A 21,957-nucleotide genomic window follows, 5' to 3' on the forward strand; every position below is an offset into this window, starting at 1 on the left:
TGAGAGACATTTTGTTTTGAAAAAGCTGACAGCATGATCTTGCTGAACTGCCTCTGACACCCAGAGGGAAAACACACTAATGGCTCCTCTCTCCACTGAGAAATGACACACTCAGCACAGTCTGGACAGATAATCACAGTCCATTGTTATGAACCTTGGAGACCATGTAAAAGGAGGGAGGGATGGATGGATGTGTTGAGTGCCAACAACTGCTCTGGCAGTTATTGAGTGTTAAAGCAGTTAGCTGGATGAACTTGATAACACATTTTTATTTTTACATTTATCCTATGGGGGAATCAGCACTTACCTGGCTAGACTCTTGAGGTAGCCTAAGGCTTAGTTTGGGCCTAGTTTATAGCAAAGAGCCTGCAAAAGTTTCTAAAAGAAAGTTTCACATCTTTCTATAAATTTGGCTCTTAGGACTCAGACAATCAAATCACAAATAGGACATATAGAGCTGTGATCTCTCTATATTGGGGGCCCCGGGCTATTTGGAACCCTAAGTGATTGATATGCTTGCTATAGCTAAATGTTGTCCTTGGACAACTAAAACCTCTGATTTGGCATTTGTTATTAAACAATAGTCAACATGACCATAGTCAGTACAGAGCCTTGGACATATTGTATTTACTATGTTGTTAAAGATGCACCTTAAAAATAATTTCCATTCATTTCCATTCAAAGCTCTGTTTTGCCTTTTCTGACTGAAATATTTGAGGGCTTCTGTAAAGAGAGCCTAGATATACTGTATTTATTCGTCTTACCTGTCCATGTCCAATGCTTCATCTCCTTCATTCAGAATGACTTGATACTGCCCCCTTGTGCCAAATATATCTAATCTAACAGTTTGGGATTTTTCAACACCATCTGAACAAGGGTCGACTCACAAAACACACTACACACAGTCTCGCTGCCACATACAACAGCTAATAGTCAGTATGCTGTTTAAATATAGCCTAAACTCAAATAGATGAGTAAACCTTTGTTGTATTTACTTTTGTTAACATGCAATTTTTAACATTAACAACACATTTGAGGGGCAAGTTTGAGGGGGTACATGCCTAGTTTTGTGTACAATTATGGTATGTTATATTAATATGCGTATGAATAGATGAACTTCTACGACTGCAGATAAGCAACACTATCTATATTATTTGTGAAGCGGCAAGAGGGGTGGGGGGTAGGGTGTGGGAGGCAGAGTGGGCAAGGGGATGGCTCCTTGCCCCCCTTTTTTTTGTATTTATGTGTGTATAATTTGTATATCTGTATGTTTATGCCACCTTGTGAGGATGGCGTGGAAAAACTAATAAAAAGTTGGTCACAACATGCAATTTTTAAATTACAGTATGCAAAAGCACCTCCATTTAAAAATGATCAAACAATGTCACAGCATTGAGCTGAGTAGTGTAATGTTGCAAATCTCTTGGATCCATTACTGGGGTCTGAGAAGTGCCTGCTGTATGTGATGAGTACATGCAAGAGGTTCAGGATGTGGTTATGGACTCACCAAAGTCAGTCAGTTTATCCCATCCCAAGCTTTGGCAGTCATGGCATTGCTCACATTCAGTCACTCAGGCAACACTTATATCCAATAACACTTACTTGAGCAAATGTCAGTGAAAACCATTGATGTTGTCTTCCAGACCAAAAGAAAGGTTAATTATCACAGATTCTTGTCTCTTGGCAATGATGACAAGGCCACAGTGACTCATAGTAATGAGCCAATTAGCTTCATTACAGCTGACTGGAGTCCTGTGATCACGGAAACTATGCAGCCTTCATTTCTTATCTTTGCTGTAAGACCCAGCAAATATAGTAGGCCGTGGTAATGTTGGTAATGTCTATGGCCCATGACTTGGCTCATCCCCTCAAAAGACATGTGCACACCACCTGTCATCAACATCTCCCCAACCAGATCAGCCAATAATTCTCATCAAATACCTTTAAAGTATGAATAAAAAATACAAAATAAAAAATGGGACTTGATAACTGACCGGTATCCTTGTATATGCATTCAGAAGATAAGCAAACTGTTTCTATTTGGAAAGGCTAAATCTGTGTTGTATTTTTATCAATCACTTCAAATCTACAGAAAATACAAGCTAGTTAGACATTGCAATACATCCTCGAAATGAATTAATTTCAAGATGGCAATTTTATTGAAAAAAGACAAATCATCTTTGAGCAGCATAGGCCCAATTCATTCAATCATTTATATTGATTAAACAAAAACCCAGGTATTTAAGAATAATTTCAATGATTTTATTGTTTTCATTCAAAAAAAACCAAAAAAAAAACCACTACTCAATAAAAGTATACCATTTCCAAAGCATTGACATCTGCTTCTTTGCTGAGTAAATTGTGGTTATTGAGCATATAAGATGCTTATAGAAAATGGTTTCAAAGTCAGAACATAAAAAAAAAAAAAAAACATTAATTGTGGAATCATATCCAGAAAAAGGAAGTCAAGATATACAGAGAACACACAGGTAACCAAAAACAGAACTTGGAAGACTACAGTGTTTCAGATTTTTGGTTTAAAGCTATCTTAACAGTCTTGAGTTTCACACTGACTGACTGTGATTGTGAATTGTGTGCATTAATTAAAAAACCCTTGTTTATTTGCACTACAAATCATGAACAAAACAGCATTGATTGTGCATGTCCTTTTCTTCAATATGGAATAACAAATCTTAATTTCAAATGATTGAAATGAATTACATTCACAGGTTACAATTCAGATATTCATTAACAATATCCTAAATTGATCTTGAATCAATTTAAGCTACTTGTATACTGCAATCAGCTGGAAAAGCATGATCAATAAAGCCACCTGAACCATCGAGCAAAATTAAACCCTGGTGCACTTTACTACCTCATTGAACTGAACTGTCACCATATGGGATTCATAGGATATTGTATCAGGGAAATGCCATTTTTCTAAAGTGAAACGCTGTTGAGCAGACACTCGTTAGCCTCGGGATGTGCACTACGAAGCAGCAGTCCTTCCAGGAGTGGAAGACACAATCCTCACAGTGATTATTTGTTGATTTGCATAAAAAACACATACTAGATTACATAGTTACAAAAAGTTAACAAAAATTTGCTCATCCATGACTGCAAAATTCTCACATTAATGGCTTTTAATTTTGATCACATTTTAAAGGAAAATTCAACTAAAATAGACTTTTAGGTTGAGATCAAGGTCAAGCAAACAATCAAACTGCATTGTTTAAATTTATTTTTTTTAACGGACCGTCACTTTCCCATACCTATAGTAAAACATCTGCAATTATAAAAAATGAAGATGTTTTATTGGTATAGTAACATGACTGTCTGTACAGCAATCTTTCAATAATCTTATGACAATTTGATGTCATTGCATTTTCCTTGTATTGCATTTTCCTCGTATCTAGAGAGCCAATAACTAAAATAACTTTTTAGGGATTTTAGGAAAATATAATTTGTTTAAGGAAAAACCTAAAATGTAATTTTGGTGGAATTACCCTTTAAAACTCTGCAAAATTGGACACCATCATTATTGCATAATGACAAAAAACAAACAAAAAAAATTCTTAAGTGTCACAGAGCAAAAGGAACTCAGAAAGTGAAGATTTAGAGATCCTATGCTGTGCCCCTTCAGAAAATAAATCAGTGTTTGATCACAAATAATTGCACAATAAATGCGTTCAATGTATAATGCCTGGCACCTACATAAAATAAGAGGTAGAGCTACATACAGGTACAATACATCTATATTTCCCTAAAACAGGGAAAAATAGCTGGATGGATACAAACCACATAAAGAATATCCACAAATTTCCACACACTGGGAAGTCAAATGGTCAATCCATAATTAAGACTCGAACAGCAATTTGATGAGACTTTAAATACAATACAGGTAATGGGAAACAGGGGGGATAACACTTGATGAATTTGACAAAGGAAAACAAAAACAAAAATTTGTTCTAATCTGGACGGTGTTAACTCATCTGTAACTTCACAGCCTGAAACACTGTTAATATGTACTCTTAAATTATCTCCTGGACATGTTTTATGAATATACAGCTTTAGCTGGATGTTTGATGAATTATTAATATGCCCATGAATAAGAAATTCATTTTGAATAATGACTGCATACAGATGACCTTGAGAAGCCCTTTTGTTCACTATAAATAAATGGGGAATTTATCAAGCACTTCCCCTGTGCTCACACCCCCAAACATCTCATCCAAATTCAGCACCTCCAATATGTTTCCATTTTTAAGCACATAATTCCAGTAGTTAAAATTTAAATCCTCCATTAAAAAGACTACTATAAAACAGTACTATCATAAAAGAGGCTGGTTAAATTTGTTGTGTTTTGCAAAATATATAAAAACAGGGAACATCTCTTGATATGTATAAAGCAAAATAAAAACCTTTCTAAAGAAGTTACTCTGGTCTGGATGGATTTACCCATCTGTAACAGCATAGCCTGAAACACTGCTGAATACACATTCTTAAATTATCTTCTGGATACAATTTATGAATATACAGCTTTAGCTGGATGTTTGATAAATTATGAATAGGTCCATGAATAAGGAATTAATGTCCAATACCGCCTGTATACAGATGGCCTTGGGAAGCCCTTTTGTTTCCTGCAAGAAGTCACGCAGATGAAGAATTATCAAACATATCCTGTGCCACAACCCAACCATTCATCCAAATTCAGTACCACCAGTGTGTTTCAGTTTTAAAACAAATAATTTCAGCAGTTCAAATTTAAATCCCCACTTGTGAGGAAGATTAAAAATACCACTATAAAGCGGTACAATGGTATAAAAGAGGCTGATTATGTTTGTGGGGTTTTGTTATGCTGTGCAGGTATTGCTGGTTCTGTTGGATCTTTGGATAATTAATTTACAGAGAAGTTTCTGAGCCCGGCCCAGCCCTCTTCCAGAAGAAACCGTTATCCTCTGCTTCCAGGTCTATTCGAGTCTGAGGCATTCCTTTTTTGTATGGATCTCTGTCTAGACTGAAAGAGGAAGAAATAGGGAGCAGCATGAGTATCAAATCTCATGGACCTAAAATCATCGCAAATAGTATGTACTACCCACACAGCATCGTTAACGCATTTCCTTAGAGGGAAATATGTGATAAAAATGCAAACTGGCACTCACTTACTCTGCGACTGTAGGAGGCTCAAAGTAGTGTTCAGCACGGTGAATGCGGGTTAAGGAAAGTCGGGGATTTATCTCCTGGGGAAGAAGAACAAGAGGCATAATTATAAACTGTACTTTATAGGCACCCTGAAATCTCAAGTGAGGAACCCGGCATAAGAGAAGTTAGAGCAAGCACTGCAGAGCTGTGATGTCCCACAACATAGTGGCTGACTTTTTAGGGTTAGTCACAAGATGATGGAAGTAAAATACTGAATATTAGATTCTGACAGGACAGGTGTTGAAGTTTGTTAAATTCAATTCATGCATAAGCAAGGACAAGTGTGACAGAGAGAAGAGTTTTTAAGACTCACTCCATCATGATATTGGAAAGACAATAAAACATGCATATTTATTGAGAGAGCTCACTGAAATATCAGTAAACCAAAAAGCAAGGACATAAAGTATGTCTTCAGAGAGAAAGTTTGAGCACCCATCACCCAGCACTTGTAGCTAGTACTCACTATCCAAAGATTTATCCCCCAACATGGGCTCCTGTTCCATCATATCCATAGAGATTTTTATACTGGGGATATTTTCATGGTAGGGATATTCAGACTGTGGGAGGAGGGAGATAATCATTAACACTTATAGACATTTTTAAGAAGAGAGTCTACTGGAGGCTGGAGGCATTCAGTAGACACATGAAAACAAGCCATCCACATTGGCAATCTTTTTAACAAGTTCTCTAGTATATAGACAATTGGAAACACACGTCCTTTTGCCAAAAACAGTGGGAAAGACCCTGAAAGGCAGAGTCTTAAAAAGGTGAAACGGTAAAGAATGGTTTACTCACAAACTCCATTTCACTGTCGATGCTGCCCTTCTTCTTGTTTTTCTTTTTCTTCTCATCCTCCTTCTTCTTTTTGTCTTTCTCTGGGATGACATCGTCCAGGTAGCTGAGGTCATGTTGGGAGAACAGGTAGTCCATGGCCTTGCGGACTGCTACCAGTGCCAAGATCTGGAGACATAGTTCCGATTGTTGTAACGCCCGACTACTTCGCCGTCTGTGTGTGTACAAGTCTACAGGTGTGTGTGTGTATGTGTATGTCTGTGTCCGTGAAGCTCTCTCACCATGACAGGGAAGATGATGGCAGCCACCGTAGACTTGAGGATCCAGAGAAGGGCCAGACAGATGACCTGGATGAAGGTGAAGAGGTGGATGCGTCTCTGGGGGACGTGGCGCAGGTAGATCAGGTCTGGCTGGTGCTTGGCTGGCATCAGGAGCAACATGAGACGATCCATGAACTGACACAGAGATACAGACAAATTGGGGTCAGGTCAAGACAAAAAGCTGGCAAACTGCAGGCAGTGGTTAAAGATGGATCTGCATATATAACCGTGTACTTGGCTTGTTATCTAGCTGTAGTTTTTATGGTTGAAATTGAATGAAAGGCTTGTAGAGACTATTTTAAGGCTGTGATTAAGTCTGGTTTGCAGAAACAGCTCTTTAAGTATTACTGGGCATTGGACAGGTCAGGCCAACTCACCTGGACACCGTTGAGAGACGCCACCCCCATGTAGAGGAACACACCATAGAGCACGGGCATGGGAATGAACTAAGGGAGACAGAGCCAATCACACAAGTCAGATGACAATGATCAAAACACAAGAAAACATGTAGAGATCCTCTAATCTGCAAGAACTCCCTTCAGAAAGGTAATGAGAGTGTTTATTATTAGCATCGCTGTTTGATTAAAATAGACTCGCAAGCAGCTTATCCAACTTTACTGGAAATCACCAGTGTGAGCGGTGGCTTGGCTGCCATTTGTGTAGATTGGATAACTAACTGATCAGGTATCACAAGCATGGAGTCCTTTAAGTCTATCGGTGTTCCCTTCCATTAGCTCTGACACACACACAGGAAAAATCCACTAGAATCTGGCAAGGTATGTGGAAAAACTCACAATCTAAATATGCAACATTATGTAGAAGTGTGAAACATCCAAAAACACCTGAAGCAGCGGTTCCTCCCTATAGTCATTATAGTGCAGTATCACTTTATTAACATTACATGACAGTCAGCCCAGAGAGGAAAATGCATTCAAAGAACCAGGAATGGCAGTTTTAAAGTTGTCCACAAGGGGGAGTACCAGCTCCAACAATCTCATGTCAACGACTTAACATTTTTGATCGGCAGCTTAATGAGAGAATGGAAACTTGAGAAGGCACTCAGCTGCAAACTGAGCTTAAGCCCCGTAGAACATGCTTATTTCACATCGTATTACATCAACTATGGGAGTCCCTAATCGGATGAATAAAAGATTTTAAATTATTTTAAATTTAAGGGAGGTGACAGGAGTTTTTCCTAAAAGAGGAGGACAGTAATCCAAATTTCCAAGGAGGAATTAGGAGACGTTTGAACACTACCTTGAGGATAGGAGCCATGAACACAGAGAGTCCTGTGAGGAGGAACACAAAGATACCGGTGACTCTTTGCTCTCTGGATTGGGGAAAAAGGAAAAACACAAAACAAAATCACAAACAAGCATATAGTACATTGTGTCTGCCATAACACTGAAAAACAGCTTATACTGGTTTCTGTAAAGGCAATTCAACTTATCAAATGCACAAAAATAAGTTGTATCTACAACATAAACCTGTGTTGGTACAGTGAGTCTCTAGACCAGGTGTCCTAAGAGCCTGCTGGTTCACTCTAGCCGTCAAATCACGTACTGATTTACACCTAGGAATGCTTAGTGAATGCAATTAACTACCTGGCAGGATAGAAAAACAGCAGTACTCTGTGTCCCGAGGACCAGGAGTGAAAACCACTGCTCTAGCCCATCATGTAGGAACATTCATCCTTTGCCCATCAGCCAGACCCACTCACCTGACTCCCAGGAATTTGGGCTGCTCCCCGGGGGCTGAAGTCTGGGTCTCCATTTTCAGAGAATCGATGTGGGCGATGGAGATGACAGTGGCCGCCACGTACCAAGGCAGGCCCATGAAAGAACAGATAATCATCAGAACGGCCACCCAGAAGAGATCCAAGTGATACCCTGCCCCTTTCTGTGGGGAGACATGAGACGGAGGGAGAAGAGCAGAAGAATTAACAATGCCCTGAGGACCTTCGTACACACATATATTGAGTAATAGTGAAATATATGCGTTTATTTATACTATTTCAGGCGGAGCACTGACCTTGAGTTTGTGCTCCTTCCTGTTGACGATGACAGCGGTGATCTGTTGGTCCATAAAAATCAGAATAGTGACCAGCAGAGCGGGGAGTGCGGCTGCCAGGTACACCCACCAAGGGTTCCCTCCAAACGGGGGCACAAACCAGCCCCTTAGTGGACTTGTGGGCTGAGAAAAAAAACAAAAAAAACCCAATATAAACTGAGAGAATACAGGCATAGACCCACAGACATAACCAGAGACACCTGAATGTATCATCATATTTCTAGCATACGCCCAGTCTAAGTCTCGCAGACATGAATGCCTCAAAAAGGACATAATACCTAATTTAGAGAGATTACTTTATTACACTTTCAATAAGTCTTAGCACTGAACTGAGACTGAAAGTGCTGGTGCATCGTTACATGACAAAGTTCTGTGAATTAGTCTCTGTGGTCGGACAAAGCTGAGTCTGTGCTTGCAACTATAAGACTTTCTGTGTTCTCACATCACCTATAATCAAGCTGTTATTTGATGCATGTAGCCTCTCCACTACCCCATCGTTCCCTTCCTCTTCGTCAAGAGCGGGTCTTAAAGCCAGCTAAGGTACGTTTAGGTAAAGTTAATCTCAAAGAATGGCCGTGTCTCGGTTTCAGGTGATATCTATCACTTATTGGCCAAACTACAAAGAAGGCATTACACAAGGCTTTTAACAAGAATTACAGAGGCTTTATGTTCTAGTAGGAAAATGGAGCATTGTCACGGTAATCAGGAGAAACTGCACCTGGCTGCCTATTGTCATTGTATGAGAGAACAATTCTTATCAGTCTAGCGATTTCAGCATCATAGTATTCATAAAGCAAACATGGTGGTGAAATCAAGAGTATTTCATAGTGTGGTGAATATGCAGACATGCCTCACTTTTATTATTCTAAGCAATGCTGCAACACACAGTATATACCTTGAATTCACTTGGCACAATGAGCTTGGGAGTGTCCACACCAACCAAGGCATCCACACCGCAGAAGAGGAGAATGGTCAAGATGATTGCAAAATCACTGATGAGCTTCCTCACCTAGCAGGGGTAAACATTTACATTAGGATTGACAATGTTCTGTACAGAAGGTAGCCATGTGTGTTTGAGAGTGAACTACATCAATGTTCAAGCTACATATGTATTTGTAGCTCCATAGAAGTTCCTAGATAAACTGCCAAAGACGGAAACCAATTACAACAACTAGATTTTTTGAGAAACACTACATTGTTTAGTACCTTTAAAAGTATGTACTTTTACTACTAAAAGCAGGGTGAGTACAATGAAATCTGTTATTAATAGTAAGAAAACATTCCAGACTTAACCTTCAATAATTGATTCAACCTTGCTGATATGATTGAAAAGGAGCCGTTACCAAACCTTGAACAGACAACAGGTGGATAATTACGGAACATCCAAAAAGACAAACATTTCTGTTCAAAGTAACCACAGACTTGAACTCTTTAGTGATCTAGATTTACTTAAGTACTCTTACTCCAAATTGAATAATATTTAAATTAAGTAATGCTGTAGGAATAGAACATTGCAATAGTTTCAACCTCTGGTATTACATAATTCAAACCATGTTAAATGAAATGTTTTAGAATATAGACTTACTGAGCATTTTCAAACAACAGACAATGAAAGGATGGGACACAATCAGTGCAATGACACAACTTAACCATATCTATATGCTTTACAACCCAAACAAGGATGAGAACATGGAAGGGAGACACAACTCTACATGGATCTGAGCCAGAGCTGCAAGCCTGCTCACCCACCAGGTAGCCCACTGGTCACTCTTCTCCTCAAACACGGTGAAGAGAGTGAAATCTGACCTTCCCACGCCAACTCTCATTGACACTTGAGCTAGTCGACTAAACTGAGAATGCCACAGTTTAGTCAGTGTATGCTGAACACCGCGAAGATCTCAAATTGCCACACAAGCTAACTGGTTCACCATTCATGCTGTTCACTGCCTGTCTCATGTTTGTTTGGAGTCGGGCCAGAATTTGAAAACCCGAGTGGAAATTTGCCGGTGCTACGTGTAAAGCGACTGGCTGTGGGCTGCTGTCACTCACTGTGGTGGGGAAGAAGCGGCTGGTCTTGAACTTCTTCAGACACATGGAGCAGGTGTAGGTCCCAAAGAACAAGATGAAGGACATCAGGGTGATGTCAGGCACAAAGCCGCAGTTCTCTCCAACCAGCTGCCCTCCGTACTTCAGACACTGCTTCTTGGACAGGGACGCCCAGGTGGCATTCACCGGCTGTAAGACATGGACACAGAGGTTCCTTTAACTGCAACATAGTACAACAGGCAACAAAGTGACTCGGTTCTCTCTGCGATATAGAAATAAACAGCTCTGTTAACAAATTCTTGTGGTAAATTCACCAATCGTTGCGCACTATTGAGTAACAGTTTTGAAAGTCTTTTGAAAGTTAATATATGCCTTGTAGTTTATATGACTTTCTGTTTGCTACCACAAGTCTCAAAGTTTCAAAAAAGGGGCATGACCTACCAGACCAGTGCTGTTCATCCAGGCAGAAGTATCACTGTAGAGATCAGTTGAATTACCTAGTGAATGCAAACAATAAGATCTGATCACTAAAATGGGAACACTTTTCTTATTCTTATCATCACCCTTGCCATTTTGGATCTGTGTCAACATGTCTTGCCCCAAACACAATCCTGCCAAGTCGCTCACTAAACAGAGACTGATAGGGCTGTTGAGAAAGTAAACAGTGGTATCTACAGGCTAACAGATACTAGTATCATTTGGTATCTCCAGTGTAAACATGACCAAAGTAAATTGTGAACATTGTTTAACATGCAACGGTAACAGCACTGACAAATTTGATAAAACCAAATATGACTGTTGAACTTTCATGTTTGGTATCATCGTTTTAACTGAAATGAGATACGGACGGTGCCCCAACCCGATCAACAATAGGTGTGTTTAGGCAAAGAATGGAGCAAAATCACAGTGGTGATATCCGACAATAGATAAATCCCTTCTGTAACCTGGTTGCATGTAGGCATTCCAGCACCTATCTTTTCCTGTTGGGTAAGAAAGAACACCGGGAGCGAGCGCTGCGTACCATCTGAGTGGGGCAAGCAGCGGCAGTCATACTGTGTGACGAGGTTGGGATCATAGTCCGAATTGATCGGGTTGTAGTGGGCCAGCTTCAGCATCTTCTTGAAGGCGTCGTAGATGAAGATGAAGCTGATGAGTGCGGAGAAGCCCTCTTCGGTGAAGCGCGTGAAGTACTGCACCAGGAAGCTTGCGTCTGTGGCGACCAGCACCAGACAGAACAGGCCCGACCAAAGGCCGATCCACAACCGGAACTCAAGGTAGTCAAAGTTGTTGTCTCTGGGGAAAAGGAAAGGATTCACAGAGGAGGAGTGGTTAATGGTGTGCAACTGATTTCCTGCCCTTCTCGCTGTACCGTTGTGTCCTCTGTTACTCCTGTGCACCTAGATTCTGTGACATTCAGGATGTCTTGAGGGAGTTATAGGTTAGCAAATAGAAATTATGTGATCATGTTTATTCTGAGGATCCCTCCAAACAACACAGTCATCCAGTAGGGAGATGTAATGTGGATTTAGGAACAGTAAAGTGGTAGAATGCTCACAACCACAGTTATGGAGAGACCGTTAGAATTAGAAAATATTCATCTGTGACATATTATGCAGCTGCCACTGAGTCACTGAGCCAGCAGCCACTGACCCTGGCCATGGAAACATTGGGAGGACATGGAAGCCTCGACGGGCTTCATTCACAGTGTGAAATTAAATGAGAGTGAATTATTCATAATGGAACATAACCAGCTTGGTGTTTGGTAATGCTAGAAGACTCTCTCTAGCATAACACAAGAGGGAAGGAAGGGAGCACAGACGAGGAAAGAAGGCAAAATTCAACAAGTGGCAAAGGCTAATCTGAATCTGATTGTTTTTACCCTTTAATCTCAATCAGCTGTTTTGAAATTAGGGCTTCTCAGGTGCAGAATAAATTGATTATGGATTGAAATTAAGGTTAAATAAGTTTGTTGATTTTTTTATGACAGGCCTAAAGAGAAAATCATTTTTCTCTTTATATAACACTATTATGGGAGTCAAGGTCTTTAGTTCAATGCAATTTATTACACTGTCTCCTCGTTCTGGTTCTACACAAGGATGTGTGGGGAGCTGATCTGACCAAGGTCATGTCCCCTAGTCAGGCAGGACAGGAAGTTGATGGCAAAGCACATGGGAAACGAACAGACAATCATCTGGCAGTTGTACCATGAGCAGTCTGTTATTGCAAAGACATTTAATCACAATAAGATCCAGTGAAACAGATACAGCACAAATACACAAACCTAAAAACAGCCTTCTGCAAATGGAATTTGCATTCTTTATCCATGTTATGTGTATTCCTTTTATGTTTTTATTTTGATTTCAATTATAGGGGGCACACAGTGTCTGCAAATGGACAAAAAACAAAATACTATTGTCCTCAGGGGAAAAGCTAAACATGATGTGGGATAGCTCTATGGAACGGAGTGCGGTCACGCTTGAGCCATTACATAACATTGATCATCTCTAAAACAGTCAACTCTGAAAACAAATAAAATATCTCATGGGATATTGCTGCTGTTTTTTGGACTTCAGAGTCAGTGAATTGAGTGTAAACAAAAAAAACAAAACAAAAAACAGTAACTACTCACTTGCTGAAGTTGAAGAGGAGTCTTTCGAAGACGAGCACCGGGCCTGTACTGCTGAGGATGGTCAAGGGCTGGCCAGCCAGCAGACAGAACACCGTTCCTGTCAGTGCCGTACCCAGGAAACTTTCCAACACTCCCTGAAATACAGCACACAAAAAGACACATGCAGTCTTTACATACAGCTCAGGGAGTATGTGATACCTAGAAAATATAAGAGGAGGAGAGACCACATTCTTATGGTGAGCATGGCTCAATAATCAGCTAACTATGAGGAGGGGGAAAAAAAGCTCAATAGACAAGTTATTTCACTGACCAGCAGAGTGGCATACATAGATTTCACTGTATTTTCTCCATGAGCTTCTCAACCTCAATGACATAATTCTGCTTATTCAGCTAGAAGCTTTGTTTTCCCCCATACACTTTACAGAGCTGCCAGTCTGGCCCATCAGGACGGGCCAGTTCAAGCTCCTGCCATGTCAGTCGTTTATACAGAGTGTCTTTTACAGGCGTAAGGTTACAGGAGCGACAGAAAGAGACAACTGGGAGTCAGAGCTGTACTGCTGAGACCTGTGTTGAGCTGGAGCTTCTGAGAAAGGTCAGAGGAGTGCAGGGATTCCCTGTGCGCACAGACCGGAGAAGGGAGTGACGGAGGATTGAGGAGCCACGGTGGGGGGAAGGGTCATTGGAAACGCAGCCATGACAAGGCTACAGTGGCTGAGTAATCTGGATCTGCGGTTATTTACGGCACGGGTAAATCCCCGAGGCTGGTCCTCGTGCAGGTCTGCTAGGATGCAGCCCTTTGCCAGGAGAGAGGCCAAAGGGTGTACCTCTGTCACTCCCCTACTGGACAACCTTATACACTCAGCAGCACATAGGAGCCATGTTCCTGCCCTGTGCAGTGTGCCCTGTACTGAAGTTTTCACAGTTCTGTCAGCAGCAGATACAGCGGATGGGTGTAGTGTGAGCCAGAGATACTGAGCTCTAAATTAACATGGCTAATCAGCTGAGGTGAGCTGTAGCTTTTTTTAACTGTTCATTAGATAGTGCACTGTCTGTCTGTATTGAAGCCCCAATTGATTGCTTGATTTGGGATCAGTGCATAGACGTTTTATTGAGAATGTCTTGGCGAGACAACGTACTTGACCGCGAGGTGCTCTACTCAGCCAGTGCTTTGACCTCTCTTCATAAAAACCTGGTTTCTCAGCAAAACAAAGCAAAGCAAATAATTCTATCTTTGCTGAGTCATCCGTCGCACCTGCATTACAGCACCCCTCCCCCCTGTATGCCCTCAGCACACACACACACACACACACACATCTGATTAACTTGACTGATTAGCCTAAGCTGTATGTTCTTGGGCATCACATTCTGTTTTAATCACATTAGGAAAAGCAAAATCGAATATGTGAATAAGACGTTGGCTTTTCATTCTACTGTAGTCTACTCTGCAATGATCAATATACATTAGAGCTCATGACACACATTGTAGGCTATAGGCAGCATTAACTGCTCTGTATGACTCAATTCTTTCATTATAGGCTATGACGTGTCTGTTTTGACAATTACAGCCTTTTAGATAGTTACAGAAAACACATCACCTCTGTTCTATAACTGTTTTCATTAAAAAGTGTGTCATCCACTAGAAAAATACCATTAAAGTCACAACTATTTTGGGATGTAGTTATGCGTGAGCTCATGAAGAGCCACTTTGTCAGTTTGGGTGCAGGCAGAACTTTTGCTGGAGGGTTGGGTCAGGCTTGATCTCTTAGGCCCAAGTTAAGCTCTGTCAGCAGCCATAACACAGCTTGGGAAGCTCAGCTAGTGCAAGGTTAATAGAAGACTTGTTTTGTCTTTGGTCAGCTGTATACAGCAACAGTGGAGAGCTTGCCCTTTGCATTAGAATGTGCATCGCGATACATTCCTACAGAGTCAAATTTGTTAACGTATCTACAGATATAGTAAATACCAACATAAAAAAGGAGTATGTCTCACCTGCATATTGTCCGTAGCATCTCCAAGCAACCCACCAAATGTGATGGCATTGGTGACTGTGCCCAAATAGATGAACAAGATGGCTGACAGAGACTGGATATTCAGCGCATCGTAGAAGTCACTGGCAAAAAAAGGCAGCTTCCGCTTGATGTCCAGAATAAGACCTCCACAAAACCTTCAAGACACAGCCATGAAAGTTAGTATGCATCATCAGTGTATCTCATAACATGGCTTGTAATCATCCCTAAGACGGCTAACGGAAAAAACAAAAACAGAACAAAAAAATCAAATGACTAACATAATAATTTTCAAGTTATGATTTTCACTCCATGACGCATTTCTTTGTTGATGGTAGTCATGTCTGTCAGGATGATGATGCCCTCAGCTACAAGGCACAAGTAGTCATCCAATAGTATGAAGAGCGTGACAATGATAGACTACAGAAAGGCTTTTCCCATACGCAAACTTGATCCCAAATACTAACTGTTTATTTAGAGGAGATTCAGCAGCATGAAAGAGCATCAAGACATTATGTTAGTAGTAATTAGCAGGATTAGCATCTCGTCCGGGAGATGACTGGCTAAAAACCATGGCAGAAAAAGCACCCTGCAAATATTCAGGGCCACCATCTGAGGGACATCACTATGCCGACTTTTATCTTTTGCTCCATCGACAACAATTAGATTTAGCAAGGCTGAATCCTTCTTACTTTCTGGTGCGCTGAAGCTCTTCTCCAACATGGTGCCCTCCTCCTCCTCCTTGCCCTCCATCATGGGGAGTGTCACCATTCATCTGAGGCATTTCTAATCCAGCGTACATGTTCTTCCTTTGAACAGAAAACCAGCAGAGTCACTACAACCCAATCAATAAATTAAAGCATGTATGGAAACCAGGGAACTAATATTCACAAAGCTACCAAATGAATAAGAGATTCAGTCTCATGCCTAACAACCACAAATTCCATGTATGGTCATGTGGTCATCACAGTTTGCAGCAAAATCTACCAACAATAGTAAACCTTTTTATTTCATGTGTAGGCCATTATGTCTCTATATATAAATGAATGCTTGAAAAGATAAACTATTGTTTCACACCCTTCTTGTCTCTTCTGCTGTGCAAGGATCACAGGCCAATTCTACAATAACAAAGAGAATAATCTTCTATACTTTATGCCACATGTACAGTGCACAATATAGTACACCTGTGACAGTCCAAAGTACACTAGTGAACAAACTGACTGACAGTTTATTGTTGTCACTGGCACTAAACATAAGAAAAAGAGGTGATGTGAACAACAATCTTGATTTTCTGAGTAAAGTTTAATATTTGGTTTTGATAGATTTAGGTGAACTTATTTCCTAGGCAAACTAGGCATCATTTGGATTAGAGGGTACCTCTTGTCAGAAGAGGGAAGAGACTTGGGTGGCTCTATCCTGATGTCAGGGTCCCACTCCCCAGGGGGCAGGACGATGACCTCATCCAGGAACTCTTCGATACCGGCCAGCAGGTCCTCCCTGTCTTTAGCCTTGTAGGCGATATCATGGAATACCTGCCAACACACACACATAACCGCTTCATTATTAATCAACCCATCATTCATCATGTGACATGTCCTTAAATTATTCATGCCGTTTTCTCACATGGGTGTAATGTAAAACCAGAAAATGTGCTACAGCAGTGACTCATTGCAGAGGTTATTGCAGAACACAGCCCATTCACTTTTGATTACTGGGACAAGCAGTGCAGCATGTCATCAAAACACAAATCATGGAGACCAACCTCGCCACTATAATCATGATAATGACCAAGACTTCTATGCGATGAATTTGTAAACTCATTCACCATGTGTACAAGTCATGAGCCATTATCTGTGTGAATCCCAGGGCCACTGGGACAAGCGGGCACAGCGTTGGGCCACCCAGGGCTGATTACTCAAACTTCACACAAACATCTGATAAACCGTCCCTGTGACCCAACTTTCACAGGAGAACTGAGGGTTTAATTAAAGTTTAACTCGAGGAAATCCTGCAAAAATGCTTCCTATCCTGCAGAGTTGACACACAAGAGAGATGGAGGCCTGTGGGAATTTGCAGGCCAGGTGCTCTCAGGGTTAGGTAGGAAGTTATGGGTTGTTTTCCCTTTCCCTGACAACACTGAGAGGTGAAGTCAGGAGAAGTGGAGGTGCACGTGGAGGTAAATGTGGAAGACGGAATTGACCATAATTAGATATAAATTAATAAATACAAAAATAAATAAATGAAAAGATAAAAAATGCATAGAAAGCTGGAAATGTGTAAATTAATTACACTGAGCATAAATTAATACATAATTGAGTAAGACAATGCATAGTCATTTATTTTCCATTTTATTTATTTCCCTGTCTATTTATTTCTGTATTTCTTCCAACTATAATAGCGAGGCTGTGTCAGTCAAACACATGTGGGTGCTGTCCAACACAATTGGTTGGTCACTGTCATGGTGCATTGCTCGATTGGATTTGCCTTGCTTGGGTGGCAACAAAACAACTTTGTCGGCAACAAACTTCAGCTTCAAGGCATTGACTTCGCAATCAGGCGATGAGTTGGCCACTGCCAAGAAGACCGGCCAGGCCATCTGCTGCGATGATTAATGTTGCGATATCCAGAGAATTAAGAGATTTGGCTCGCAGAGGACAATGATGCTTCCCCTGATTACCTGCTTTTCTGTGTAGAGACAATAATCAATAACTTGAGTCTGTTGTGGAAGAAAGTGTGGTTGGACGCCGCTCGCTACGAGTTCGATGCGTGTAATTGAACCTTCCTTATTAGCTCGCCGAACAGTTATCTAGAGCCAGTGAACTTGTAGGCTGATTGCTACACCTGAGTGCCAGACACCATGCCCACTGAAATATCTTATTAGCATATTATGGAGCAGAAAATACAGAAATAAATAAATACTGAAATACATGACATAAGAAATGTATTATTTTTCCTTCATTATGCAATGTTTTACTTCTTACTAAGATCCATAAATAGGGCCCATAATGATCAGATGAAGAGACAGATGTAGCTATCACAGCCTGTAGACTGTGGGAAAGGATATGGGTCAGTATCCTTAACTTCTCTAAACATAGGTCAGCAACTTAAAATCCTCCCAAGTCCTCCAAAGACCTTACAGGGGGGGTGTACCACTTTAGAGGATTGTCCATCGCATTACAACAGAGATATCAGGATGCCCATTATCTCCGTTTCACAAACAGTAAGTCCAATGGGCTTAATCAGGATGAGATCTATTGCATTAGAGGATTGAGGATGGAGATAGTCCTATTGCACATCGGTCCTATGGCTTTACAATTCGAGAAACTCATCAGGAGTTGTTTTGGAACTTGGATCGCCAACCAACATTAATTTGTGACCCATATGGCACCTGCTATTTGGGAACTAGCAGCTCCTAAATAGTTAAGTTAATCCGTTAATACAAGGCCAATCTCTCAGTATAATCTCAAGAGCGAGTGTTTAAACTGAATGAGTGAACCGCCAAATTTCAGAAATGACATACCTCATCTGACATCAGGGTGGCGATGGCTCTTCCAATCTCATGATAGGACTTTGCTTTGCCTTTGGGGCCCAGCAGGACAAACAGAAATCTAAATGACAGTAAGAAATAGAAAAACTTAAGGGAATATTCACAAACTCAGAAAATGATTACTATCAGTAATATGTGACTTCAATCGGATGGTTCACTTAATGGTTCAGTGTTTTGGTATGGTTGTGTTAGTAGTCAGCGGTCTCCACCTCGTGGGCACCGGGACCTCGGTCAGAGCCCCCAGCATGACGGCCTGCTGCAGACGAACAAACGCCACAAAGGGAGTCTCCAGGAAATCGACCTCTCCAACCAGCACATTGGACGCCTCGGCATCACGAGGCAATTTTTTCATGAACTTATTCTTCAGCTGTTATGACAGAGAGAGGGGGGAAAAAAAATAGAAGTCATCAGAGAGCGAATAGGATTGTGGCAGCGGTATGCAAATGGGAACTTTCCACTCAGGATTATCTGTTATAAGATACAGATGTAGGAATGAGAGGAATCGCACACAAACTCTCCCTCTCTCAGTCACAAGCTCTATGATCAGTTATAGTTGTGACACTTAAAATACATTAGAAACAGGAATACATTAAAATGAGGGGATAACAAGGCATAAACTGATGCAGATTAAGTGTTTTACTGTTAATATAATCACATGAAACTGGTACCTTCCCTTCACTAGAACTGCAGGTCGTCTTTATACCACCTAATATACATGCTTTACTACAGCATATAAAATTGCCTTTACAATGTTACATTGCAATGCTACTTTACAAGTGACGATACAAAGACAATACTGTTTTGGATTCAGCAATACACACAAGCTGTGACACAAAACAACCTCAGTTGTGGGGAGATGATTAACTAAGGCCTTGGTGTCATGTCAAAGGCCGGACCATTTTGACAAATCTCCACTTTCATTAGCTACTGCTCTTTGTGCAATTCCAGTAGTTACAGTTTACCTGCTTTGGGCTTAACTTTAACAATTACAACTACAAGAACTGGGCTGACTAGGAATCAGCATCTCTTCTATGATCTTTTATCTGTACATGGGGTATCTGTAAAGGGGACCATAGAACCCATTTACATACAGCTACTGCATCCTGGTTTGAATGCAACCAGCAAGATAAACTGCATGCATAGATGATAGAAAGGAGATTGTGAGGTTCTGCTGAGGCAATACTGTTGTTGCACAGCGGGGAGAGAGTCTTATCTGTCATAAGCTTTGTCATTTGTTCCCACAAGCTGATGCATACACACAGCCTAACGCATGAGCCTGCATAGTGCCACATAATGGAGTGTCATCCATTAGGTCATGAGTGACTTGCATAAGACACACTCAAAGAAAGTCTCCACACACAGATACACAGACATCTTGACAGACACATTACCTGATCCTTCTCTGGCTTGTCAGAGAAGTCACTCAGGCTATTGGAGGTGAGGTTTCGATGGGTAGTGGTTGGGCTACCTGCAGAGGTAAGAGAAGGTTAGGATCAAAAGGTAAGACTGGACAGCCTCGAGGGAGTTGTAGTTTGGCATAGATGGAAGACAAGTCCCAGAAAAGAAAGACACCCAGCAAGATTTCAGGAAAGCAGATGAAGAGAATCAGAAACATCAGGACCTAGCTACATGTGGCATGGCTTAAGCTTTAGGACTGATGCCAGATGGTCACTCATTCAAGCACCCCAGACAGAGGAGAGCTGGGGGAGATAGCGGCCTTAGCTCCCTTGCTTCTGCGTCAGCAGAAACATGCTGCTGCAGCTATTGGTGAATACAGTAACTGACAATGTTAACTTTAGGCGCAGGAAGAGTTTGTCAGGTTAGCACAATCCTAAAGTCCATAGTGACAGGCTATGTGGGCATTTGGGGTACAGCATGCAAAACTTCTGTTTTAAACAGGCCTAAAGGACCTGGTCCAGTTTGATGCAGCCACATAAAATATGGTCCATTCACTCTCTCATTGTCATTGATAATGTCAGAAAATAGTATCTATGACATTTAAGCTTTATCTGGCTGCTTAAATACTTAAGTTAGTATATTGGAAGTCAATGCATAATTAGTGAAGCTGCCTCTTTAAAACAAAAAAGTTGTCATTGTGCTGCATACGTTATAAACTGATGAAAAGGAATGTATGTATTTGCCTCTTTGCTGCTGTGAAAGCATAGATGAGTGCAACAACCACTTTCCTTTGCATCAGTTTGTGCTGCTGAACACACACACCTCCAACTTATTACTAAGGAGAGCTCAACAGTATTCCGTTTTTAGGTTATACCTGTCAAAACAGGCCGCATGCTGTATATTGTGCTACACGGGAGTCATCCATGTCACCAATTGTATCCCATGCTAAATAAATACAATAATATTACTCATGCTCCTTCCAGTAGGAGTGCTATGACCTCACTTACAGAGGTATCCCATGCTGGAGCTCCTCAGGACCTCCTCACACGGTTCCTCTGAGTCTTGAGGGGTTAAACAAGGCACAGGATGCTCATGGGGGCTGCGTGCTACAACGCCCCCACATGCAGGAAAGTCACAGACAGCGTATACCCAAAGAGGAAGAAAATAAGGAAGGGTAGGAAAAGGAGAGAAAAGACAGGAAGGAAAAACTGATAAGTCGTTTTAGAAAAAAAATTGAAACAGCAGTTAGTGATAGGATGCAGATACAGAATGAGAAGCATCAGCAGTGAGATTGCTACTCAAAGACATTCAGGTTAGGTCATAAATCATAAATGTCGTTTTGGACAAATAAATGAACATTGTATATAACATAAACAAGTGATTACATATCTTCAAACATGCTGGACACACAAGCAGGCTCATTCTGCATTATCACAATTCAGGTAAATGGACCAGTATCACCTACACCATGTTTACATAGGTATAGTTTACTGGCACTTATATGGTGCCCTTGACATTTCAAATAATGACCCCCTACAGGTTAAAATGTCAATCATGGTGGATTCGTAGAAGTGATTGGGTTAAGAGAGATTTAAAAAAAAAAAGATGGCTGCACCAAACTGGCACCTGCATTACCGTTCTCCTGGTTGGAAAACAGCCTACTTGCACTGGAAACCGTCTTGCCGATGTCTGCAAGGGAGCGCAGGTTGGACTTCTTGGTCTGGTGGCGATGCTTCCGCAGCAACGTGTACATGACCTTCTCCTTCAGCTCAGGCTTCAGCTGACCACTCTCAATCTGGTTGTCAGTGAGCATCTCTGTTAGCGGGACAAGAAGGAAAAGATAGAGACAACGGAAGAGAATAAAGAGTCATTATAATACATTGTAGAGAGAATGATATTGCGGAGTTATTCATTAGGTAGAGAGAAGACAAACCCGCTCCGACTTAC

General features: G+C 41.1%; 1 protein-coding gene across 1 annotated transcript in view; it reads right to left on the reverse strand.

Annotated features, from left to right (window-relative positions):
• Nucleotides 1–2,156: 2,156 nt before the first annotated feature.
• The window catches only part of LOC139648620 (electrogenic sodium bicarbonate cotransporter 1-like), a 38,426-nt gene continuing 18,625 nt past the window's right edge, over nt 2,157–21,957 (reverse strand). Inside the window, exons 6-26 of the mRNA XM_071524797.1 lie at nt 21,646–21,825; nt 20,004–20,080; nt 18,822–18,979; nt 18,586–18,673; nt 16,443–16,597; nt 15,758–15,874; nt 15,049–15,223; nt 13,060–13,193; nt 11,452–11,723; nt 10,872–10,927; nt 10,434–10,619; nt 9,280–9,393; nt 8,346–8,507; nt 8,035–8,213; nt 7,572–7,644; nt 6,692–6,760; nt 6,276–6,449; nt 5,998–6,162; nt 5,666–5,759; nt 5,167–5,240; nt 2,157–5,017 (exon numbers count right to left, since the gene is read on the reverse strand). Coding sequence (XP_071380898.1) covers nt 5,197–5,240; nt 5,666–5,759; nt 5,998–6,162; nt 6,276–6,449; nt 6,692–6,760; nt 7,572–7,644; nt 8,035–8,213; nt 8,346–8,507; nt 9,280–9,393; nt 10,434–10,619; nt 10,872–10,927; nt 11,452–11,723; nt 13,060–13,193; nt 15,049–15,223; nt 15,758–15,874; nt 16,443–16,597; nt 18,586–18,673; nt 18,822–18,979; nt 20,004–20,080; nt 21,646–21,825 — 2,672 coding nt within the window. The 3' untranslated portion in view covers nt 2,157–5,017; nt 5,167–5,196. The remainder of the gene's footprint in view (nt 5,018–5,166; nt 5,241–5,665; nt 5,760–5,997; nt 6,163–6,275; nt 6,450–6,691; nt 6,761–7,571; nt 7,645–8,034; nt 8,214–8,345; nt 8,508–9,279; nt 9,394–10,433; nt 10,620–10,871; nt 10,928–11,451; nt 11,724–13,059; nt 13,194–15,048; nt 15,224–15,757; nt 15,875–16,442; nt 16,598–18,585; nt 18,674–18,821; nt 18,980–20,003; nt 20,081–21,645; nt 21,826–21,957) is intronic.

This window comes from Centroberyx affinis, unplaced genomic scaffold, assembly GCF_046629955.1.
Source record: "Centroberyx affinis isolate AG114_WGS23_722 - 3 ecotype Tasmania unplaced genomic scaffold, CSIRO-AGI_Caff_v1 ptg001233l_1, whole genome shotgun sequence".
NCBI classification, from domain to species: Eukaryota; Metazoa; Chordata; class Actinopteri; order Beryciformes; family Berycidae; genus Centroberyx; species Centroberyx affinis.